Consider the following 26,376-nt stretch of genomic DNA (forward strand, 5'->3'; position numbering starts at 1 on the left):
CTGTATTGCCGAGTCAGCATTTTCGCAGATTGATTCCGAACACGAGCGAACAGGATCGAACATGCCCGAAACGTCATCAGACATGCCGCCTGCATCAAACGGTGCCACGCCCCGATTCTATGGTGACACATAGATGCGTATGTTTGTGTTAATACAAATTACAAGCGTGTAGTATTCACTGGCGCTAGAAAATGTTGTAATGTGGAAGGAATAGTCAAAAATACAGTTATATACCGTTATATTGGCATACGTGAGGCTGTTTTACAACGTTAGCAGGGGGGAGTGGCATATAAACGGAAGAGCAAAGAGTGGAGCCCTTCCGCTGTGCTGCCGGGAAGAGTCCTCGTATACACAGAGGAGTCGGGCTTAGCGTGAAGCTTGCAGACTAGCTGTTAATCGGACACACCGGCTGACAGCTGCAAAATGTCGGGGAGAGGAGCTAAGAAAAGGGTGAAGTCAACTTCACGATCTTCCAGGGCCGGAGTGTTGTTTCCCGTGGGTCGAATGCTGCGTTACTTGAAGAGGGACACACACCATTACCGCATCGGGGCCGGGTCACCGGTGTATATGGCGGCCGTCATCGAGTACCTTACGGGTAACCCAACTTGCATACAGCTTTTGCTTTCCCCAGGTCATCCAATGCATAGACTGCCCTGACGGGGGTAGGGTCTGGGAAGGGTGGGGGCGGGGCACTTGTATCAATAGCGCGCCTGCTGCATCATCATGGTGCAATTTGTGTTTATACACCCATTCCGCCCTCTATAAACAATTAAACCCAGGCAAAATAGGTATATTTGAGTTGAACAAATTATATTGGGTGGTATTCTCCTTTATTTCGTTTTGTACAGGTGAACGTAATTATATATATATATATATATATATATATATATATATATATATATATATATATATATAACGAAACAAAAACAGAAAAACTAAAACAAGAAAAAAATGATGAGAAAAACATTCTAATTTTAAAAATAACAAAATAAACGCTTTACCTTAATAATACATTGTAATTTTCATTTTGCACAGGGAGTGATGAGGAAATGCTACTATAGTAGTTTCAGTATGCAAATTTGCTTGGTGATAATTATACCTCATTTTTCTTGTTAATTAGGCTAGGCAGCCTCAGTTTCAATAAACTGTAAACTATAAACTATGAATGAATATTGCAAAACCAAATTTCAACATTTCATAAAGAGGTTCTCAGAAGGTGTGAACATGAGTATATTGTAGGGTATGCAACATATTGTATGTATGTGTATGTAGTATATATTTACAACAGCCTTTAGCATCTTTGATTGACATCATAATTAAATAAGCTTAAAGTTAAAACAAGCCTGAAAAGTAATTGCGTCTATGTAAAAGATCGGTAGGATTTTGTGGATTCATGTGCGGATAATAAAAAGGATAAAAAATAATGTAATGTAAATTGGCACAGTCCAGATTTAAGCTTTATGTTGAGTTTTGCAATGGCATTCATGAAACCAAAGAATAATATATGAATTTCATCAGCATTGTAATCATCATTGCATACTTGTACATGTACCAATAATGGCAATTTCTGCCCAAGTAATGTCATTGGTACTGGTTATAGTATTCCGTTTTCATCAGCTTGTCATTTGGTATTTTCAGCGGAAATCTTGGAATTGGCTGGCAATGCGGCACGAGACAACAAGAAGGGGCGAGTAACCCCCAGGCACATCCTGCTGGCTGTTGCCAATGATGAAGAGTTGCACCAGGTATGGTGACACCTGTGTGTGATTATCAGGCCCTTGACTAATGATATTGCATTCTCAATCCAGCTCTTGTTGTTCAGGAGGAACCGGAGTTGGGTAGCGGAGGAAAAACGGTGGTTTACTCTGAATGTTATTGTTTCCTGCACCCACAAACCTGACTGCCATCGTGTGCATGGAAAATAAATCAAATCAAATAAATAAAATTCTGTCAGACGTTTAGAGACAAATGTTAATCCTGGGTAGACACTGATGTTAGATCAGCATCTTATCCAGACACTGGGGGTGAGAATGTACAGCATCTATATGGGGTAGGATTTGTGTATAGAGGCACTTTGGATGTCATTTGTATTGAAGTCATACTGGGTGGAATAGAATTCACGTAGTAACAGTCGAGTTGAGATGCAGGTCGAATGGGAGTGATTCTGGGTGGCATTCAGCTGTATATTAGCTGCAGCTATTCAGACTTACTCTAGGTGGGAACACCTTTGGTGATCAAACGTATATCATATATAAACCTTGCACTTCAAATTAATGCAGCTAGTGGGGTGTTAAACCCCAATCATCCATTCATTTAAGTTTAATGTTTATTTTCCAGCTTCTGAAACATGTTACAATTGCCTCTGGAGGGGTCATTCCTAAGATTCACGCTGAACTGCTGATGCGAAAGAAGGGTGGGAAATTTGGCAGCTCAGTCCCATCAGCACCTCCAGAGAAGAAACCCCAGCTTGTGATTGGTGGGGGATCCAAAGGTACCAAGCTAATCAAGACTGGAAAAGCTTCCAAATCAAAGGTAACCCGAAGGCACACGGGGAGTGTAAACCTCTGCCAAAGCTGAATGTCATATTCAGACAAACTCATTTTTTCTCTCCTCTCTGTCAATGATGAAGATGTTTTTAAAATAGTCCTGGATTCAGGTCACCACCTACATTGAATAGGTTGGTCCTTTTGTTTAATGCCAAGCTGTACACAAAATTTCATCCAAGTGCCTGCAAAAGTTTTTCTGTAAAGTTGGACAGACAGACAGACAGATATTTTGAGATCTCACCAATTTGGTGTGAAGTTTAATAGGAAACTGCAGCAAACTGGGCTTGTGGTAATTACCTTGTAGTGATAGTGTTTCAGGAAGCATTGGTCAGGTTAACTGAATTTGCATGCCTACAGTAATATGTATAATTTCACTGCTGAAATCAGGTTGTCTTGGTATTGGTCATAAACCTGACTCTCCTCATCTAGGTGACAGATTCTCGAGCATAAAGTAAGATTTAAGGAACTGTCAGTGAATCAGTCGATGGTGGTGTTGGTGAAATTTAAACATGATGAATTTTACCATCTGGGATTTGAACATTTGGTTTGTAAACTCTTGGCTTGTCTGCTGAGTTCCTTGAAATGCTTACAGCGTTTGTACTGGTATCTGTTTATATGTTTTACGTTTATTTTAAGTAACTCTCTTATCCACTTCTTTCACAGGGAGGTGCCAAATCTAAATTGACTGATGCCTCTCCAGGCAAAGATGGTGTCATTGGGGTACCAGACAGTGCAGGATTTACAATTTTATCTGAGAAAAAATTATTCCTTGGGCAAAAAGTAAGTCTTCCACAGTGGATGTATTTTCAGGTCTTAAAATATCACATGTGAAACAATCCTGACAGAAAATACCTCAATCAAAAATGTTTGGTTTGCAGTTGTAATGATTTACAACACATGTAAACCACACTGGACAAAATATTGATAAACATTGATATTGAAGAGAGAAATCATATGAAAAAGTCTTCTTTAAAGCTGGTGTCAATTCCTGACACATGAATCTAAATGAGAACGTTTGAAATGTGGTCTGGGGATTAAGTAGAGAATAACACAAAATGAAGGCTGTGTGGCCACAGTCTATATTTCTTTTAAAACATGCAGCCTAAAATCAAGAAAAAGAAGAAAATGATCTTCATCTGTAACACCATCCACCTGTAGAGCAGGATGTAGCAAACAAAAAGTTTGTAAACTATGATAATAAGGCAATTAGCCAGGTCTGTCTCTTAAGAACAGTAGATTGCTGGAAATGAAAGATACGATTAATGTGTATTGATATCTGTAACCTCTGACCCTTGAGGAATGCGAAGCCAGTGGAAAGGCATCCATTGTTTTTATAGATTTTTGATTTGAGATTCTCTGCATCATGATTCTGCATTTTGTAGGTACTGATGCACTTGTTTTTGTTGCAGCTCACTGTTATTCAGGGAGACATTGTAAAAATGGCAGCAGATGCTATTGTCCATCCAACAAACTCATCATTATACATGGGTGGAGAAGTAGGTAAGTAAATAAAACCCATTCTCTTAAGGGTTCACCTGGATTCCTCTCTATCAGTCTTACATGGGAAGGCCTTTAAGCAACCATCAGATGGTTGTTGGTTTTCTCTAATGTTATGTGGCCGCTGTTGTATAAGTGAAATATTCTCGAGTACAGTGTAACACAGCATTTAAATAGATGAATGAGGGATCTGAACATAAACCCTACGTTCTTGTTTCTAATTTTATTTGTGGTACTTTGCAATGTCATGGGATCTGGTTATCACCATTTCTGTGAACCAAATAATGTTCTGTTCTATAATAAGTGACATAATCTTTGGATGTCTAGGAGTATTGGTCAGATCATTAGTATTGACATTATCTTTCTTGTGCAGGCAGAAGCATAGAGAAGGCAGGTGGTGCAGAGTTCCAACAAGAGATAAAGGATCTGCTTTCTGCCCAGGGTCAGCTGGACACAGCTGGAGGTGAGTCCGCAAACTGTCATGTTACTAATTTTCTTTCTGATTACTGTATTTTCCCTGAAATGACCTATTTTCCTTGACTCGGGTCGATTTATCCACCTTATAAGGCCACTTATGAGTTTCTGTGACCCCCCTCAAAAGTAGTATCATTTTCAAGTCTTTATGTGGTTGTGGAAGTTCACTTTTAAACACCAAACTGAGGTGAAATATGGTTTTCTGCCAATTCTCAGCAGCCAAGTCCTAACTGAATTTGCCTGGAAGGAACAGAGGTCATTTCATGAAGAGTTTGTATGTGAATTCTGCTCTATGATTCACAAAGTTATATGTATGATGTTCAAAGTATACTTGTGAAGAAAATTCATAAAATTTTTGAAATTGATCAAGTGCTGATGTTCAAGACTTAACTGACTGTAAGATGAAGGCTGGCTGTCTGACTGTGACAGTCAGGCTTTAACCAATAAGGTTGCTCAGCTCTTGCTGGTTTGGCTGCAATTTTATGTCAGGAAGTTTGTCAGCTAAGTGGCAACATGCAGTGGTTAGCTCCTCCATTAGCTGTCATATAAAGAAAAATATAAGTAACATATTTTGGTGTGTATTTCTATCAGCGCATTGGAAGCTTTGTACGTGTGCAGATTTTGATAAGCTGAAACTGTCATATTGTTGATTACCTTGTTTCAGCCGCCATTTGTCCTGGTCATAAATTCCCTGCTAAATTTGTCATACATGTGAACAGTCCTACATGGGGATCTACAAACTCACAGCAGAACCTTGAAAAATCAGTCAAGAATATTCTTGCTTTAGCCGATGAGAAACATCTCAAGTCTCTCGCTCTGCCCTCTGTCGGTAGCGGAAAGTAAGTTTCTTGAATTCTGTTGGTGGCTCAGTGAAGGTGTAACTTGGTAACAGCAAGTGTGATTGGTCAGGAAATTGTGGGAGGACACTGTCAAAAGAATTGTAAATAAAATACCTCATTGGTTGGCCCTCTCTGCATGTGAAGCTGTAGATCTGATCTTAAATATTGTTGCTTTAAATGACACTCAGCACATGTTTTGTTAGCTGTTGGTCTCTGGTTGTTACCAGCAAATACCATGTTCAGTCTGTGTATACAGAGGGGACAAATAAGGACTATTTACTGTTGGCCATTTTAGATTCCTTGGGACATTCTAGAATCGCAATATTCACTTCCCACAATTCCTGCGCAATCCTGCATGCTCGCTTAATAAATAAGTATTTATGGGTCATTGTTATTCAGGAAAGTTGAACATTGACAGCTATTAGAGCGTTATGCTGATCAGGCACAGTTCAGTTCACTCAGAATGAAAAGCGCTGACCCATAAATGGCTACAGTTGAACACAGGGCAGAGTAAAGATGTTAATGTAACAGTAAGACAGACACTTTGCATGCTTATTTGTAGCTGCTATGTCGACGGGTCATCACTTCCCGGCAAAGTTTGTTGTCCATTGTAACGGGCCCACCTGGAAAATGGATAATTCCCAGCAGTTACTGGAGAAGGCAGTAAAAAACTGCTTGACACTTGCCGATGAAAAGAAATTGAAAAGCATTGCATTCCCATCTATCGGGAGTGGCCGGTAAGACAGCTGTGCAACAATAAACTTCCACTTATCTCTTGTTATGATTTTTCTTGGGTTTTTCTCCTGTAGTGAATGGCTAACTTTTAGTCTGCCCTATGTTCTGCATTTTTAACTGTGTTTGATACACGTTTTTGTTTGTGTTGGTTTGAAATAAACAATCTTAACATCAGGTTTGTTGAATTGATCCAATTTTCATTGTGATATATGCACTGCATGACACTGAATGTATTTAGATGTCAGACCTTTCGTATTAGGGGCCATCTGGTTTCCTGCATAAATAAATCTAAAGGAATCCATGCCGGGTTCTGCCTGATTTCTCATTGAGACCAGCTGAGGTATTTACACATATTTTTCCTTCATTTGTCTTTGGATCAGTCGTCATCATATGACTGAAAAATTGTTGAGTACGACGTTAAACCCCAAGCACTCACTCACTCTTTGGATCAGGGACAGGTTGTGAAAAGTTACATGCTCACCTCTCTATGTACACAGCCCCTTGACTCAATACAGTCCTGGCTGTTCAGTATGTTATTATTGACCTAGCCAGTTGTTGTCTTAATGAATGATAGTTTTGAAGTGATGTCATAGCTGCTTTGAGCCTATCATCAGAACACTCTTTAGTCACAAGGACTAGAGTACTGGAGGTGAAAACAAACTGAATTTAACCCAGGTGAGGTAGCCCTTGAAGATTTTAGCATGAATAATGAAAAATATAGCTTTTAGATAAGATTTTTCTGTGGAAAAGTAATAAGAATTTGCCTAACTTTCAAATGTTGTAGTTTCATTGTCCTGTAGAGCTTTGAATGTTAGAAATTGGCCGAAAATCAGGGTTTCACCCATTTAGCTCCATGTTATATATCACCTCCTGGTCCTTGCAAGGAAACCAGAAGCTCAAAGCTATGAATAAGGTAACATTCTCCATTTTTTGCTGGTTTGGTTGTGAGTTAAAGCCAGGGGATTTGCCAGGTACAAATGAGCATTTATTTTCAATAAATGCACGTCTTGACATTATTGATTTTTGAAGAAGTCTACTGAGAAGTATAACAAAAAATAAGCAAGAGAAAACACGTTTTTTCTGTGTTCATGGCTGCCAGTGATAGCTGGGCCAACAGTTTTTTGCTTTGGTTTGTACATATCATTTGGTGTAGTTTGATCTTAACAACTGCCTGGCTGTGACTTCACAAAACAATTTTTGGATAAAATCAAAATTTAAATACATTTTATGTAGTGTAATTTTTCAGGGTCAGTAAGTTCAAAATTGAGTCAGGTTTGTCATTGATATTAACAAAACATTTATTACTTAACTCTTTGGATCCGAAAATTAGTTTTATATCAAATTTTCTAAGCTTGTAAAATCAGGTTTTGTAGAGTTGGCCTTGATGAACAAATGCTAGTTGATAGATTGGTTCTTGGATGCTGTACTATAGCATGTGTTCATATTTTAATGAAATATTAAGCAATTATATACAACTATGTTTCAGACGTTGGCCTGGTTTGAGATTCTAAATGTATTTAGACCCTGTATGCCTGTGTATCTTGACTCAGAGAGACACAGAGACGCTGCTTGCTTAACTCAGACTAAGCACACCTTTTCACTTGAAGTCCATAGCATTTCCCACCTGCTTGTAATCAGAACAAATTCCACACACAGGTCTTTATGAATATCCCATCTAGACTTAGCTGCAAGCATTCACTCGTGACAGTCCATGATGCGGAGCATCAAACCAAAACATTAATGTCAGCAGTGACGTTTTATGCTATGTCCGCCATCGTTTTCCAGAGTTGTTACCCTGGTGCATTCTGGGGGTCATAATTTGCTAATGGTGGTGGACGAAGGATGAAGGTGTACATGTGCTGTTAATGTTTTCTTTGATTCTGCTTGGTGAGATCAGTCATGACCGTTTGCTTGCGGTTGAGTTTAGGTGAGATGTTCATGATGACAGGGATTTGTCATAATGAGAGGTGGGTGGGAAATGCCATGGACTTTGAGCGAAAAAGTGTCACAGATGTGAAGGGTTTACATGTATTCAAGTTGGCAGCTGTCACAAGTGTGGTCATGTGTTTTGTTCAAGATTACCAGACTCTGCCTAGTTTCCTCCCATCTTAGTGCTGGCCTCCATCATGTTAATGAAGTGTTTTTATAGTATGGCGTAAAACCAATCAGATAAATAAATAAAAATATTTTAGTAATTACTTGCTGAATGGTATTGGTAACCTGCAAAAGGGAAAAAAAACTTGTAAAATGATGAATGGAAGGTAAGATACATTTTGTGAATCTTAATTAATTAAAAGCATTTTACCTGACCCATTAGCTACTCTTTTTCACAAAATGTTGTATTTTTAGTGTTTCAATATATAATGATTTTCCATTATCTAATTTCAGTGCCGGCTTCCCCAAGCAGACGGCAGCTCAGATCATCCTAAAGGCCATCAGTAACTACTTTGTCAGTGTGATGAGCAGCTCACTCAAACAGGTCTACTTTGTTCTCTATGATATGGAAAGTATAGGCATCTACACAAGTGAACTGGCAAAGCTCGACTCGTAAAATCCAACATGTGCCATTATCACTCAGGATTTCTTCACCAAGTTACATTAAGTGGTTAAAAGGGAATATTGCATATGAACCCTTAACCTCCATTGGTTTATATGGTTGCAAATCTTTCCATGGGAGACAAATCCAGGCGTGACTTATTATCTCCCTTGAAATGGATACAGGTGAATTTAGAATGTTGCATTTGTAAGGTGTTGAAGTGATTGTCTGTTTCTGTCATATGGAAGTAACTGAATCATGGTTGATGAAACATTTCCACATTTTAGCTTGGTAGGACTTTTTTTAAAACTCAATTGTAAGATTATTTTACAAAGGTAAGTCCAACTCTTCATCAGCAACCGATACTGTGGTTGTATGCTCCTTGACTTTGTGGTAAAACATGGGAATTTTCTGAACTTTTATAAGACAGGTTTTGGTTAAATACATTAGGTTATGGGTTGTACATGATAGTCAACAATATGCCTGTAACATAGGATTCTTTTGGTCGTGTCAGAATCCCTGCGTTTGAAATAACTTATGGATTGTTGATATGTTATTTGGCATAGTCGATTTGTTCTAAGTTTTTGTGAAACAAGACTGGTTTTGAAAATTGTTCCTGTCAAGTCACTTTGTTATTACTTAATGACTGGCAGTGTTACTGACTGTTTGACTGTGAGAAGTCAAGAGTATTAGGCTTGTTTCTCTATATTTTGATTCATTGGCATAACCCTGAACATGTGAACAGATCTGATAAGTCATGGTATGCAATTGGTTCTCTTTCTCTTCATACTTTAATAGTACTATTTTCTCACTGCCGACACAGCCTACTAATGTCATTGTCTTTGTGTGGTCAAATTACTGGTCCTCCCATCAGTCTTGCAATAGCAAAATGACTGCTGACATAAAGTGCGGTACTGACAATTAGAGGATTTAATATACTTTTTTTTTTGTTTCTTTCTGTGCACAGTTGAATATGTCACCTATTTCACTGTGCACTCTCTGTGCTGCAGAAGAATGTATGCATATATGTTTACTAACTCTGCAGGACAGTTTGTCATGCTGTGAAGGTTTTTTTTTTTGATTTTAAGACACAATGCATTTATGCACCTAAGCTTCACATGTTGGAATAATGGAATTATTTATAAAAAATGAAAATCTTGCTGGTGGCTTGTCCTACTATTTTTTTTCGGAATAGTAAAAGATACTCTGTCTATGATAGATTTCAATGGTACAATATTATGCAAGAAATTTGGATCAACACTATGAGTATGAATCAGAAATTCAGGGTTGCTGTTTGCACTGCCATATGCCAATTCTATTTGTTTGTGTTAGAAGAAGAAAGCATGATGTATAGATGAATGATAATTTTTTGCATAACGTAGCAAGGCAGTAAGTAGACCTAAAAATGAATAACCTTTGTAGATTATTTATATATTCATTTTAGAGTTAAGTCTTTATAAGGGGATACAAAGCATACTCCTGTCAGGGGTAAAAGTATTTAGTCGTGGTAAAAGGGCAAGAGTTTGATACATTTTTTAAGTAAATAAGTTAATTTAAAATGGTTAAGCATGTTGAAGAAGATCAAAGATATAGTTGTATTTTATTGTTATAGGAGTTTAAAAATTATGAAATTGTTGAACATGATTTGTTCATTGTAATATTTGAAAAAGATATCGATGTTGAGAATAATGTTATAGGCCTGCTGTTTTTTGTTGGTATGTAGGTAATGTTCTGTCATTTAGGATACTATTGAGTGGACATCCTTGTTATGAGCAGAATAGGTGATGTGGCCGAAGATTAACCTTAGGTCATTGTTAAGTATGGATGGTAAGGCTTCAGTTAGTCTGAGGAAGCCAAGTCAAACAGCAGAGAGATCAGAAAGTGTATAGTTAATGCAATGTTTGGTGAATACAGCATGCAGTTTGAAATTTGCACCATAAGGATAATTGGTAAAAGTCTTTGTGACTTGTATTTTAAGGAGGGTCTTACTTTGTTTAATATGGTTGTAGTTTACTTGAATGGTCATATCTGTCTAAAATAATTGTGGAAATTACAGCAGTTAAATGATTGTCCATTTTTTGGCAAGATCGGGGTTATGGCTGAATGTCAAAGATTTAATTTTACAGGCCTTTGGTTATTATTCCTATTCATAAAAGTTAGCCAGTTATGATATCTATGTGGGAAAGGCATGCTTGTTGTAGTCCCATTGCTTACATGAAGATGCCATCAGTTGCCATGGAAATGCAATCAGTCTGCCGGTCAAATAAGTAACCAGGTACATCTGGCATCATTGGATAAAGGTTGAATTGAATCATGTTGAGTGTACTTAATAGACATTTTCTGTGAATAAGGTGTATTTTTTATTTTTTTTCACACAGATTGCTTAAACATAATACATTTAATGCATAAATATAATTTGAAAAATAACAGAAGATGTCATTATGAATGTATCAAAAGTTTATGCAAAATCATCCATGTGTAGTTTCATGTTGAGTTTCATTGAATAACTTGTCGACATCACTTTTTTTGCTTTTAGTTGAACAGAAAATCAACATGTTCATGTATGTTTGTAGAAATTTGCTTTATACATTTTTAGTACTGTTATTTCACTAGACTTATTTCACATTTCAATTGACTGTTGAACAGACAGTATTTGCACAAGGACAAAACTTTTGTAGTTTTGTTTTTATGCCTTTATTACATGGATGATAAGATGTATATGTTTCACCATTGCTTTGTTTCATGAAGACTTGTAGTTTCCATTTCAGCGATTATGTTGTCCTGAATGATTTAATGAGCAACTCTATCGGTGGTACTTAAAGGTTTGCCTGTGTCTTATAGGGACCATCAGATAAAGTGTGACCTTGGGAATAGTATGTCAGTAGATGTGTGTGCAGCGAATAAGAAAAGGTATTGGCTGTACTTACTTACATATAGACATACATACATGTATGTATGAAGAGTAAATGTTTATGAGGCCCTTTTGCTGCATCAAACACAGTGTGTTTCAGATACAGGTACATTGTACATCATCTCAAGTTACTTGTACATCTCGGGTTACATACACGTGTCATTTTGAAGTTGCCTGTACACATAAACAAATACCTAAAGAAATGAAGCGGGTGGTGAGAGACACAAAAAAAACTGTGCATGTCTATTCTTTTGTACGTGTGTAATGCAGTTGACACTGTGGCCAGTGTCGCTTCATGTGTGTTAGTACATGTTTTAAGAAGTTCAGTCTATTTTGCCATCAAAATAACTGATTCTGGGAGCCTTATTAAGGTATAAGTGGCCCTTCTTTAACTCGTAGAATTAATGGGATTTCTGCATCCATGCATTGCTGGCAAATTTCAGATGGGAAGACTTGATAGTGTATTAGGAAGCCCATAGAACAAACTATTAACCAGTACTTACCATTGGGTAAATACTGTATTATTCGCATTTCATTTATGCACATGTTTAATGTCCTCTTTGAATTTCACCAACACTCAGTCTTCAGAGGCAAACATCTACCTCTACCCAGCAGTTGTAAATTCTACTGGAAACTCTCTCATTTGAAAACAAATACATGTACACATCAGCTGGCTGAATTTCATGAGGTGTGTTCTTGTGTTTGGTACATATTTATGATTAGTTTAATTATGCAAAAAATGTGAAAGGAAAAAAAAAAACCCACTTGTGAAATAGAAAGTAAATTATAATGGATTGTTAGAAGAAATATAAACGGTAAAGAAATGCTTAGGGGGACCCCAAGTTATGAGCTTATACCTGGAGTTAGTAGGCAAAACTTGATTGTGTTAAGTTTTTTGGGGTAAGGAGATCTGTGAGTGAAGTTGATAGATTTAGTAGCGTAGTCTCTCTGCTTGTGGCCAAACACAAAGTGTCTCTTTCCACGTGATAAGTGATGGTATATTGCATGGTTTATGTCTTGTTTAGTGCTTGCTTTCTGTGATGTACTCTGCCAACCTTTGGCTACATAATATGGTCAAACCAAAATAAACTTTATCTATTCGAAGCACCTGTATACTTTGTTGATCATTTTTGGAGCATTTCATGTTGCTAATTATGTTGATGAATAATAGTTTAACTCTTGGCATTTTTCATATCTAGAATTGCTATTCTGCTGTCAGTGATCCACTTGCAATTGTTTGCTCCAAGACAGCACTGATGTGTAATAGCCTTCTTCACATCTAGTGGTTTCCCTTTGGGACTGACATTGCTATTCTGCTGCCAGTGATCCACCTGCAGATTTTGGTCCCAGGACAGTACTGGTGTGAAATAGCCTTGTTCACTTCTAATGGTTTCCCCTTGGGACTGACATTGCTGTTCTACTGCCAGTGATCCACATGCAGAGGATGGTCCCAGGAGAGTACTGGTGTGTAATAGCCCTCTTCACATCTAGTGGTTTCCCCTTGGGACTGACATTACTGTTCTGCTGTCAGCGATCCACTTGCAATTGTTTGCTCCAGAACATCACTGATGTGTAATAACCTTGTTCATGTCTATAGTGGTTTCCAATTGGACTGACAGTACTGGTGTGTAATAGCCTTGTTCATGTCTAATGGTTTCCCCTTGGGGCTGACATTGCTATTCTGCTCCAGTAATCCACCTGCAGAGGTTGGTCCCAGGGGAGTACTTGAGTGTAATAGCCTTGTTCTCATCTAGTGGTTTCCCCCTTGGGACTGACATTGCTGTTCTGCTGTCAGTGATCCACTTACAGAGGTTGGTCCCAGGGCAGTACTGGTGTGTAATAGCCTTGTTCATGTCTATAGTGGTTCCCCTTGGAACTGACATTGCTGTTCTGCTGTCAGTGATCCACTTACAGAGGTCGGTCCCAGGACAGTACTGGTGTGTAATAGCCTTGTTCATGTCTATAGTGGTTCCCCTTGGACCTGACATTGCTTTTCTGCTGTCAGTGATCCACTTACAGAGGTCGGTTCCAGGGCAGTACTGGTGTGTAATAGCCTTGTTCATGTCTATAGTGGTTCCCCTTGGACCTGACATTGCTGTTCTGCTGTCAGTGATCCACTTACAGAGGTCGGTTCCAGGGCAGTACTGGTGTGTAATAGCCTTGTTCACGTCTTTAGTGGTTCCCCTTGGACCTGACATTGCTTTTCTGCTGTCAGTGATCCACTTACAGAGGTCGGTTCCAGGGCAGTACTGGTGTGTAATAGCCTGGTTCATGTCTAGTGGTTTCCCCTTGGGACTGACATTGCTATTCTGCTGTCAGTGATCCACTTACAGAGGTCGGTCCCAGGACAGTACTGGTGTGTAATAGCCTTGTTCATGTCTATAGTGGTTCCCCTTGGAACTGCCATTGCTGTTCTGCTGTCAGTGATCCACTTACAGAGGTTGGTCCCAGGGCCGTACTGGTGTGTAATAGCCTTGTTCATGTCTATAGTGGTTCCCCCTGGAACTGACATTGCTGTTCTGCTGTCAGTGATCCACTTACAGAGGTCGGTTCCAGGGCAGTACTGGTGTGTAATAGCCTTGTTCACGTCTTTAGTGGTTCCCCTTGGAACTGACATTGCTTTTCTGCTGTCAGTGATCCACTTACAGAGGTCGGTTCCAGGGCAGTACTGGTGTGTAATAGCCTTGTTCATGTCTATAGTGGTTCCCCTTGGAACTGACATTGCTGTTTTGCTGTCAGTGATCCACTTACAGAGGTTGGTCCCAGGGCAGTACTGGTGTGTAATAGCCTTGTTCATGTCTAGTGGTTTCCCCTTGGGACTGACATTGCTGTTCTGCTGTCAGTGATCCACTTACAGAGGTTGGTCCCAGGGCAGTACTGGTGTGTAATAGCCTTGTTCATGTCTAGTGGTTTCCCCTTGGGACTGACGTTGCTTTTCTGCTGTCAGTGATCCACCTGCAGAGGTTGGTCCCAGGACAGTACTGGTGTGTAATAGCCTTGTTCATGTCTATAGTGGTTTCCCCTAGGGACTGACATTGCTGTTCTGCTGCCAGTGGTCCACCTGCAGATTTTGACCCCAGGACAGTACTGGTGTGTAATAGCCTTGCTCATGTCTAGTGGTTTCCCCTTGGAACTGACATTGCTGTTCTGCTGCCAGTGATCCACCTGCAGATTTTGACCCCAGGACAGTACTGGTGTGTAATAGCACTGTTCATATCGAGTGGTTTCCCCTTGGGACTGACATTGCTGTTCTGCTGCCAGTGATCCACCTGCAGATTTTGACCCCAGGACAGTACTGGTGTGTAATAAATAGCCTTGTTCATGTCTACTGGTTTCCCCTTGGGACTGACATTGCTGTTCTGCTGTCAGTGATCCACTTGCAATTGTTTGCTCCAGGACATCACTGATGTGTAATAGCCTTGTTCATGTCTATAGTGGTTTCCCCTAGGGACTGACATTGCTGTTCTGCTGCCAGTGGTCCACCTGCAGATTTTGACCCCAGGACAGTACTGGTGTGTAATAAATAGCCTTGTTCATGTCTAGTGGTTTCCCCTTGGGACTGACATTGCTGTTCTGCTGTCAGTGATCCACTTGCAATTGTTTGCTCCAGGACATCACTGATGTGTAATAACCTTGTTCATGTCTATAGTGGTTTCCCCCTTGGGACTGACATTGCTGTTCTGCTGTCAGTGATCCTTCTACAATTGTTGGTTTCAGGACAGTACTGGTGTGTAATAGCCTGGTTCATGTCTAGTGGTTTCCCCTTGGGACTGACATTGCTTTTCTGCTGTCAGTGATCCACTTACAGAGGTCGGTCCCAGGACAGTACTGGTGTGTAATAGCCTTGTTCATGTCTAGTGGTTTCCCCCTTGGGACTGACATTGCTGTTCTGCTGTCAGTGATCCACTTACAGAGGTTGGTCCCAGGACAGTACTGGTGTGTAATAGCCTGGTTCATGTCTAGTGGTTTCCCCTTGGGACTGACATTGCTGTTCTGCAGTCAGCGATCCGCATACAGTAGTTGGTTTCAGGACAGTAGTGGTTTGTAATAACCTTGTCTATAATCTTCCACAGGGTCTTATAAAAATCTTACCAACGACAAGGGTTCCCAGAACAATTATGTCTGTCTTAGTCCAGATTATTAGCCATTAACCAATGAGATCATGTGTATGAACCCAGCTCCACCTTTATCAAATTACCTGCCATGCCCAAATATGGCATACACCATGAACTTGTTTTAAGAGTGGTAATGTGTGTGGTTTATGAAAGCCTGTCAGTTACTTGCCAAAGGCTGGTGGTTTAAGCTGGGTACTCCAGGTTTTCTCTATTAAAACTGACCAGTGCAGTACAAGCAAAACATTCTTGAACACTATGTTAAACCTTGATCAAATCCACCAATCTGACCACCACCACAATAATAATGACCCCACTGTACACCAGAAACTTAGCCTTGATGTGCTGAAACATTGTAGTAACATTAAAAAGCAAATGTTTAAATTTCTATGCTTTATTTATATCGTTAAAGCACAGCCTCCTAAACTTTCAATAGGGGGAATTCCACGATTACCTGAACATAGCACAGCATATCACCTCACCAGAACATAAAGATCACCTGGCTTTATATCAATCATCTTAAGCATTATTCGTATGTAAGAGAATATATATACATTTACATACATCTTATAAATACTTTGTTAACAATGTTCCCAACAGCGCAAGTATTATTATTTAAAGTTAATTACATAACTGTTTTAGGAATGTTCATTGCAGAATACCATGTATTTATATTTCACAGCAAAAATGGATGAAGGGTGGATAAACTTGGAAGTCACCAAAATGTTTCTTATTTTATACGTACACAAAATGGTCATATGAAATCACAAAGTTAAACACACTATAAAACAGCTATGAACCTAACTATACATACAGAGTACAGATAGGCATGTACATGTAGATGGTATTCATGAAACAGAGTTATTTACAAGTACTTGTATACATGTTTACTCCTGTTTTGTGCAAGACTAATGCAGATACAATAATTTCAAATAGAGCACCAAACAACAGGCAAGTACTGACTAGAATTAAATATTCAAAATGAGTGTGAAGCATAAAAATAAATGTTACAACAGGAAAACTGATGCTCGTGACTTTACAAATCATAAATTATTGATACATGTATAAGCAACAGCTTTGACACCCAAATTAAAATGTAGCACACATAATATTGCTTATTTTTTGATACTTCATTTAGGTGATAAGCATAATATCAGTAAGCCAACAAACAATGAAAAGCACTTGTTTCAGTTTGAAGCCTCGAAATAAATCTGTATCAGCAAATTAAACTTTTCTCCACTGCTATGCAGTAGGCTTATTCTACTCCTGACACGTGAATCTAAAATTAATTTATCTATTATAATGAAAATGAACTACACCTAAATGTATTTCAACTGTTGGTAAATGCTGCAGTAGAGTTGCAACAACAAGGTCAAGTATTCACATCTTGGCAGGCAGGTGATCCTATGTATCTGAAGGTTCATCTCTTTTCTAACTGCTTAAATCTGGCCTCTGTAAAAGAAAAGTGGTTACAATGAAGCATACATTTTGTGAGAACATAATTTAAACAGTTTTCTATTTGTATATTCATGCAGTTGGCCAAATGAACATTATATCTGAGCAGCAGTCCATTGAATAACTTGTTTGGTAAAAGTGAGTTCTTTGGGAACACAGCAAATGACCTAACATTTCACCCCAAAAAGGGCATTTTTAGAGCCAAATGTTACATATAATATTACCCTAAAAGACCTAAAATTTTGCCCATAAAAGTGCTTATTTAGAGGCAAATAAATCTAACAAAATACTATTTTTGTTGCTGAAATTCTTTTCATTTTTTCAAAACTTAGACCATGGGTGCATGACACTTTGGGTAATTTACCATATTTTACTCATACCAAAAATGAAGGAGTTTTCTTCTAAAATTTTCACTCCAAATATGAAAACTGCATACATCAGCCATAGTGAAGTTTTCTTAATGTAGACTGTTACGGTGTTACCTACCTAATCGTTTGGAGTAAGCATCCAGTCTATAAGCTGCCTGCTCGAGAGAAGCCACACTTTCCTCAATCTGATCTATCTGATCCAGGTACGGTTGTAACAGTTTGTCTGAATCACCACAAACAGAAAAGTTCAGCAAGATTAACATAATCCTTTTGAGAAGATGAAAGAAAACACACACTGACAACATAATCTGCTAAATACTGCTGTGTTTCCATGGACATGCAATTGCATTTGTGATAAATCATCTGATAGTTCTTCTGGGAATGGGAATTACATAAATATGTTGGACTTTGAGCAATTGTTTAACCACCGGTTAGCACAGAGTGGATGGTAGATGCCCCATTTTTAAGGCATTTGACAAGGATTTATTGTTGAGGTAGATTGATGCGGCAGTAAATAACACAGGTAAACGCAGCTGTCAAAGCAGAGGCCATGAAATTTTGTACACTTTAACTTTATATGAGCACATATCAAATTAAGCAGAAGCTTTTCTTAACCTGTGAATGCACTCATAGACATGCATAGTAATACCAGATATAGGACATTTAAACACGTTTAAACGACATTTGTGAATACAGTGAACTCTCTGTAAACCAACTGTACTCGGGACAGAACAAAACTGTCAGTTTAGACAAGATGTCAGCATATTAAACATGGACAAGTAGCCTACAACAACAACATGTGAATTGTACATACATATATGTTTAATTAAACTTGTTAAAGAGCACAGTGATGCATAGCAACAGACTATGGAAAGAAACTGATCTGTATTTAACTTTAGTACATATGTGCATAATTGCTTTACAAAAAATCGAACTTTATCACTCAAGTTCATTTCCACATGGCGACGCTTTGCTGGTCTGCTGGCCATTGTCAGGTGTTATCAGGGCAATAGAAGGGAAAATTGTGACGGCAACGGCAACTGTTGTTTGAAGCATTTTTATTCAGTCCCTGAGCTACTCAGTGTCAGACTCATCTTTCACTCACAGAGTGACTAAACTCCGATCTCCACAGAAGGTATGGTACAGTATCAAGACAGACTACCACCTACTGAAGTAGGCAAGAGTTCACATAAACACATCTCCCTTCCCACTGATCTTCAGTCACCTGGTGAGCAGGCAAGTTGAAGCCAAATTCTCACTCCTTCGGACGTCGTGCGACATGCTGCGTCGGATTAGACAAGACAGATTAACACTCACTGGAAATGTTTGTACTACAAACCACTGTCGGTGTTTAGAATAGACAAGAGTCGGTTTACTGAAGGCAATTAGCATTAATGTCAAATGGAGCAGAAAACGAACCATGAAATGTTGTCGGTTTTGACAAGATGTTGGTCAATTAAGGTGTCGGTGTTGAGAGAGAGTCCACTGTATTACAAAGTACTCAACTACCACAGATAACTTTAATGAAAGACACAAATAGTGTAACAAATACTCTCAAGTTACTCAGTATTTCAGGATTTTATTTTTACTCTCCTAATAATGGTAAAACAAAGTTCCAAAATACGGTGTCACAGTCTTGGGTTTTCAGAATTACAATACACACTATTTGTGTATTATTTTATAGTGAGTGTCATAATGTAGATCTGTGCAACTGTCATCTGTAAGATTTGTCTTGTTTTTTTTTTATTAGCAAAGCGCTAAATTTAAAAATTCTTGTCACACACACACACACACACAAAAAAAACAACACACTAAAAGACATATTATACACTCACATTTTTCATTCATGACATGAAGTGATTTACTTATATTTATGGCTATATGTTTCATTTCCTCATATTTTGTTACTGTGACTTTGTTCATCTCTTCAAGAAGTTTGTAATCTTCGGCCGTGGCTGAAATATATACAAAAAAAAAACCATCATAGGAAATGGGGCATCATTATATTGCCTTACTGATGCAAACCTGATTTTCAATTTTGGTGTCTGTAAATGTAAAGGCTGACAATAATATATGAATGAATGAGATGTTGTCCACACCAGCTAAAAGAGTGTTCTTTTAGCTAATAACTTTGTGAATTCAACTGAATATAATGTAATATACATTGTACATCAAGTACATGTCTTTAAGAGATACCGTAAAGAAATAGTTGGAGTCAAAATATTGTCAGATATCCTAATTACTGAAGCTTTTTTGTACCTCAAAAGATAACTTCAACACCACATTTTACAAAGAAAATAATGTCACACAGAAATACATTAGAAACAAGCCTCCTGAAGATTCAGGTCCACTGCTAATAAGGGAGTAAAAGTTTTCAGAGGACACCAAAAATGTACAAACTTAAGATCTTTCAAGAAAAAAAATTATGCACTTAAATTATAGGAATAAATTCACTATCACTCAGGTGACATGTATTCTTTCATTTATTTTTATGAAAAGTAAACAATCTGTTTGGAAAGAAGTGTGTTTATCTTTACCTTCAAGTTCTCCCTTAAGATAATCTGCTGTATTCTGAAATGTTTCACGACACAACTTGACAACATCAGGAGGGGGTGGTTCTCTAGCCTCCATAGCTGTCTCAATAGGCTGGGACGCAACTGAAACATACGTGAATGTATTGGTGCACCTAGGCCAATTGGCCAGCTTGTAAACTCCATACTCACAAATTTTTGCTGTATTTCTTTGTAAAGCTGTTGTGAACCACATCAAGAATACAAGAAGTATTTCACTTATAAATACAATGGCGATCAGAGACAAGGGTGGTGGAAACCAGAGTACTGCGAGTAATCAGCCACCTGCCTATGACAAGTAACTGATGAAGCATCCCACATGTGGTGCAGGGTAAGTCACCCTTAAGTGGTGTCAGTCTGCATGCCATTTTGGTGAGAGGGATGTGATCTCCAGGGAACTTCATGCATGACCAACTGAAATGCCACATCTGTAAGGACTACTTACTGCCAAAAATGCCATTCAGTACTGTGAGGCCAGGGAAATAAACAATATTCCCCGTTTGAGGCTGGGACTGAACCAATTTTGTTTTCAAATGACTGAACAGCATGCATCCACACTGAATGTTAACAACCTGCTGATTATCAGGCTGCAGGTTAGAGTGAGTGAGTGAGTGCTTGGGGTTTAACGTCGTACTCAACAATTTTTCAGTCATATGACGACGAAGGAATCATTAGGGTGCATGCACGTGTAATGTGCCTCCTTGTTGCAGGACGGATTTCCACCGCTCTTTTATTTAGTGCTGCCTCACTGAGACGACTTACCGAAGGCAAGTAAGCCGCCCCGTCCAAGCCATTATACTGATACGGGTCAACCAGTCGTTGCACTATCCCCTTCATGCTGAACGCCAAGCGAGGAAGTTACAACTTCCTCTTTTAAAGTCTTATTTGTGACTCGACCAAGGATTGATCCTGGATCTACCGGTCCCGAAGCGGACGCTCTACCAACTGTGCTATCCGGGCCGGTCTCTGCAGGTTAGAAGTGTAGGAAACAATAATATTATACTAAGAGCATGTAAGCCATCATGTAAAACTATCTACATTGCAGACCATTCTGAGTACATTAACAAAATAACTTTACGATCCGCATGACCATACAAGTTCATCTTTAGTACCCATCTAGTTAAATTTTCAAGTGTGAAATATCAGGATGCACTCAAATGCCATGATTCGTGTGCAATTACATGTTCAGTTTACTCATACTACATGGCATCAAACATTTTGTATTAGGTCTTCATCACTTAGGATTTGAAAAAAAGGTAATAATCTTACAGCTGGAGTAAAAACTGTTATTATTTAAGGTGTGCAAATGAATTTTGGTAAAAAAATTTATGGTGAAGTTACATGCAAAGAGATAGCCTGAAGTAGTGGTATCATAGTGGCATCATTGTATTCTCTGAATTTATGTGACCAGTCTTTTAATGGAATTTACTATTACATAGGGCGTAACATTTAGGTATTTAGTAAAACCAGCCTTCTGGATAGCATTGAATAACATATTTTTTAATCCCATGAGTTCGCACTAGCGTAAAGCACGACCTTGAGCCATGCGAAAATGTCAAAAATGCATTGTTGCATAGCGTCTTCAGTGCTACACTGTGCCAGTTTCTATTGTAATGTCGCACATCTTTAATGTGATGCCATCATGTTGAGTTAAGAAAGGATCATTTGACGTCAATAAAACAGCATAACTGCTACCAAGGACCACTGCTAGCCATGACTAATGACTTGTTTACATTTAGCAGATGTCACATTCATAAAGCAACGGAGGTAGAGTATCTAGGCCTACAGCACCTCCAGGGTTACATGAAATAGTTCACCATGTCAAATGTTCCACTACTATTCTACGGCCGTGTATGTAGGCAGGCAGTGTAATATATGTACATGCTTATCATTCAATTACTAACATTTACCAAAAACGAAAGACTGTTTTCAAGTAAGCATTTAACAGTGTGTAATTACGGTACTATATTCAGTTAGTGTAAAAGGGAAGGGCAGATATCGACAGGGTTGCCAATGAAAATAAAACTATACACACTTGACAGTCCTCTCATGAGCTCAACTGTTTTATCTTTACTACTGCTAGCAGCAACGTCACTGTCTGTACTCATCTCGAACTCGTCAGAATCACACACAAACACCCGCTTTCTTTTTGCAACGATGACAAGTCTGAATGTTGTTGTTGTCTTTCTGAAGCAGTCGCAAACTACAATGAAAATGCTTGATAACGATAATATTTCAGAGCATTCCAAAAACGTATTTAATAAACATACTAAAAATGATACAGTGAAAATGTTAATAATGTCTTTTATTTTAAAAGAAATCAAGTAAATTTGCGAGCAGAGATGTTATTAATGATGTATAGTACTAGACTACAACAAATCTGACAGCGGTCAAACAATAAATAACACATGCGTGCGGATGATTTCGCAGATATTCGATCCAGTCAACCTCTAGCCGTAATCTTTTCCTGACGTCTTCTGAAATGGCATCGTATTTCGACGAACACAACTGTGAGCCGTTGGGCAACAACGAACAACCTAACCACGCTCTACATTTAGCCAGGTATATATCATGTGTTAAGACTAATGTGGCGAAAATTGGGCATGCAGTAGGTGAACATCCACGGCATGATGCCATATGACTTGCAAAATCAGAATGATGATCAGATGTTAGCGGCTGCGAAGGTTCAGTACGTTAGATCAGTAAGTGTCGCAGCGGTTGTGGCTAGGTGTTTGTTATTATAAAATCGGATGAGGAAAGCATATTCATTATCTATGTTAGACCTAGTGCTGGCAACCAAATTATAGTGGAGACGTAGCCTATAGATGATGCGTAAAAAATTCGAGTGTAAAATCTTATAACAGTCAGTCATTGTATGTTTTTAAAAATTCTGCTATTAAAAAAAATAACACAATTTAACGAACTATGTTCAAATAAGATGTGTAGTTCCTACGTATAATCTCGTCAACAATTTTTCTGGTGGCATGTCCCTTTTGGTTTGCCACAAATTTTGCGTCGTGGCCGGTTTCCTCCCACCATAATGCTTGCCGCCAATGTAGAAGTGAAATATTCTTGCTGACAAGTGTGGGGTATGTTGAGCAGCTTTTTTTTTATTAATTTACAAAAAAAAATTTTTTGGGGCCCATAAAGGACATTAGGAAGACTAATATTCCAATGAATAGGCGAGGTGAACAAGTTTATTTCATGTACAATGCATATTACATGTCACAAGAATTGACATATATTGTTCCAGACTTCTTATGGACTCAGGCATCGCAGCAGAATTTGAACTGGAATTTGACAGGTGAGTATAATATATCTGTGTTTGTATGGTTTTTGTGGAGTGTATTTATTGTCATCAAGTCGTCTGCAGTGTGTGGGCATTTGTATGAAAGTGTCACATTTTGGAAGCATTTTGTTTCTATTGATTGCATAAATTATGAAGTGACTTGCAAAATCAGAATGATGATCAAATGTTAGCGGCTGCGATGGTTCAGTTGACGGAAATAAAATGTCAGTTAGGTTTGATCACTAGGTGAATGATTGTTCAAGTTGTGGGTCCATTGAAGTAATCTTTTTAACATTTTTATTCAGGTTGTTTGGAGGAGATAGGAAAGTACCACCTGCATCTAAACAGGCTGTAGAAGAGCTGCCAACTGTAATAATTACACCAACCAAAGCTGGTAAGTGGCATTAACCATTGATCCTCCTTCTTTAAACTTTAGTTGGAGCTTATATTGTGTCTTTGGTTTAGTCAGACAAGTCTCAGTGTGGTGTGATTATTGTTGTGCCCTATATTTGAGTATGGATTGAGCCTTAATTACGGACTTAAACACCAATCCCCAAAAAAGAAAAAAACATTATAAATAGGCCGCACTAATTTAAATTGTTGTCTTACCAACAGAATAAATCTTTTTTGTATGTCAGAGGAGGTTATAAAAATAGAAGAAATACTTAAAAATCTTCTAATCTGTGATATAATTGGACTTTTCTGGCAGTTTTTGCCTGTTGAAGACATATTTTACATGATTAGAAAGCTTTCAAAAATGGAAAAGTCATAAAATTGTGAAGATGGGACAAAATGAAAAGGTGAATTTTTTAGTGTCTGTTCACCCTTAAAACACTGCTTCGGGAGCAGTAGATCCAGGATCAATCCTGGGTCGAGTCACACCTTTACTTTAAAAGAGGAAGTTGTAACTTTGTCGCTTGACGTTCATCATGAAGGGGATAGTGCAACGACTGGTTGACCCATATCAGTATAATGGCTCGGGTGGGTCGACTTGCTTGCCTTCGGTAAGTCGTCTCAGTGAAGCAGCCCTAGATAAAAGAGTGGTGGAAATCCATCCTGCAGCAAGGAGGCACATTACGTCCTTCGTCATCATATGACTGAAAAATTGTTGAGTACGACGTTAAGCCCCAAGCACTCACTCACTCACCCTTAAAACACAAATTGAAATTGGTGTTGCCTTATTATATAATAAAACCTTTGACTTAGTTCTACCATTTGTTCTTGTAAAACAACATTTTGTCTGTTTGCTTACAGCCCAGGAGGTGAAGTGTCCAGTGTGCTTAGGCCTGTTGGATGAAGGGGATGAGGCCAGAGAAATGCCCTGTAAACACTTGTTCCACACAACCTGTATCTTACCTTGGCTTGAGAGGGTATGTGTGGGTGGTGTACCTGCTTGTTAAATTGTAACAACTGTGGAAACCTTCATGTGTTTGACGTTATCTACATCTGTTTTCTATGTTTTCCTCATTTTCAATTCAAATTTGCTTTTTCAACATTTACAGAAGGTGTATTTGGACGTGGAAGTTAGATGCTAAATTTCTCCTTTTACAGTTCTGTGTTTGGCATATTTTTACTATTAGCTCAAGGTTAAAGCCAATATTTAAATGCGTTTTACAGATTGATTTAAAGTGGTCCAATTTTATCATATCTACATTATAAATATGTGTATTTATTGGCCACAAGATTTAATTATTTTCAGCTGTTGTGGAATGCGGTTCTCACTTGATTCATAAATGTCGGTTTGTAAGGTTGAATTTCCCACTCTACCCCAAAGGTTAATTCTTGTCCAGTGTGTCGTCAAGAGCTACCCACAGATGACCCGGAGTATGAGGAGTATAAGAAGCAGAAAGTAAGATGCTTTCACAATAAACGATTCTGTATAAAAATACATTTTTATTCACTGTTAAAATCACCATACTGAAGGTTCTTTATACCCTTGTTGGTTGGCCTGTGACATGTAATTTTGATCACAAAAACCTTATTCCTCCTAAGGAGAAAATTGACCATCCAAATAATGTACCAAGTTTATTTTTTTGGCATTGCAATGTGAAATGTTGTGTCAAGTAAACCGAAACGCATTAAAGTTTGTTATTCTCCTTTTAGCATTTTTTGTCCAGATTAAAATGTCTTAAGAATAAGCACTTTGCTGCATTGCTGGAGACAACCCTGATAATTAAAGGGTATGTACATGTATATGTTAAAATCATTCATTCATTAAACAATTAAATTTTTCTCATTAAAACCAAATGAGATGGTTTTCATGTATTCAGCTGCGTAGTTTAAAATGGTTTATCTATTTTTTGATGTTTCAGGCGAGGAGCAAACAGAGGGAGTTTGAACTGGATACACTACATAACTCAATGTTTGGATGACATGATTGTATGGGTAGAAATGATTTAAGACATTTTAATATTGATTGCTATCTTGGAAAATGGAACAGAAACGCAGGAATGAGCAGTAAAGGCTGTGTAAGAACATTGACAAGATGTAACTGTTATAACGCATGTGAACGTTGGCTCCTCGTTGACGTACAGCTCTTTAGAACAATCCCTTCATATACATGTATTACATTATTTACCATTGCCTATTTGTAACATATTTTACGGACTCACAAGTTATGTTTCAAAAAAAATTGTTTGTCTCCACAGAATATGATTATGTACTAGTTAATGTAATTTTGACTTTTTTTTAGGTGATGAAAATGAATGTACCGTACACCCTGGCTTCAGCATTGGTCTTACAACATATTTTTATGTCTACAAATCATCACATTTATGTTTTATAGTGGGGCTAACAAGTTCTGTCACACACTGAAGATCGTAATCATGTAAATCTCATCCCCATTTTTAAAGATTTTTGCATATATTGTTACGTTGTTGTCATTTTATCCAGTGACAGTATGAAGTTGTACATACACTCTAATAAACACGTCACTATAACCTGCAAGGCTTCACAGTTAAAAGCTTTCTGTGTTGATGTTTTTAAAAGAAAGAAACAAACATCTACAGAAGGGTTCAGATGTCCATAATCCCTTTTGTAGCAAT

The 26,376-nt window shown here is 38.2% G+C and overlaps 3 protein-coding genes across 4 annotated transcripts; 2 read left to right on the forward strand and 1 right to left on the reverse strand.

Moving 5' to 3' along the window:
- The first annotated feature begins 308 nt into the window (after positions 1-308).
- LOC135466956 (core histone macro-H2A.1-like) lies at positions 309-12,642 on the forward strand. 2 transcript variants are annotated; one of them, XM_064744720.1, is made up of 8 exons: positions 309-595; positions 1,639-1,745; positions 2,338-2,532; positions 3,210-3,326; positions 3,956-4,046; positions 4,417-4,506; positions 5,919-6,093; positions 8,480-12,642. In XM_064744720.1, exons 1-8 carry the CDS (start codon positions 424-426, stop codon positions 8,640-8,642), a joined length of 1,110 nt encoding a protein of 369 aa, XP_064600790.1. In that variant the 5' UTR covers positions 309-423; the 3' UTR covers positions 8,643-12,642. The 2 variants fall into 2 exon arrangements, with proteins under 2 accessions (XP_064600790.1, XP_064600783.1); XM_064744713.1 differs by lacking the exon at positions 5,919-6,093 and adding an exon at positions 5,182-5,356 and having other exon boundaries at positions 317-595.
- A 3,594-nt stretch (positions 12,643-16,236) lies between these two features.
- On the reverse strand, positions 16,237-22,219 carry LOC135481836 (biogenesis of lysosome-related organelles complex 1 subunit 2-like). Its single transcript, XM_064761560.1, has 5 exons — positions 22,079-22,219; positions 20,011-20,130; positions 19,309-19,428; positions 17,592-17,696; positions 16,237-17,102 (listed from the first exon to the last, which is right to left on the reverse strand). Exons 1-5 carry the CDS (start codon positions 22,149-22,151, stop codon positions 17,071-17,073), a joined length of 450 nt encoding a protein of 149 aa, XP_064617630.1. The 5' UTR covers positions 22,152-22,219; the 3' UTR covers positions 16,237-17,070.
- A 207-nt stretch (positions 22,220-22,426) lies between these two features.
- LOC135461272 (E3 ubiquitin-protein ligase RNF181-like) lies at positions 22,427-25,897 on the forward strand. Its single transcript, XM_064738278.1, has 6 exons — positions 22,427-22,605; positions 23,297-23,347; positions 23,638-23,726; positions 24,587-24,702; positions 25,107-25,181; positions 25,645-25,897. The coding sequence occupies exons 1-6, from the start codon at positions 22,526-22,528 to the stop codon at positions 25,702-25,704; spliced, it is 471 nt and encodes a 156-aa protein (XP_064594348.1). The 5' UTR covers positions 22,427-22,525; the 3' UTR covers positions 25,705-25,897.
- Positions 25,898-26,376: the final 479 nt, after the last annotated feature.

Source organism: Liolophura sinensis, chromosome 1 (assembly GCF_032854445.1).
Source record: "Liolophura sinensis isolate JHLJ2023 chromosome 1, CUHK_Ljap_v2, whole genome shotgun sequence".
NCBI classification, from domain to species: Eukaryota; Metazoa; Mollusca; class Polyplacophora; order Chitonida; family Chitonidae; genus Liolophura; species Liolophura sinensis.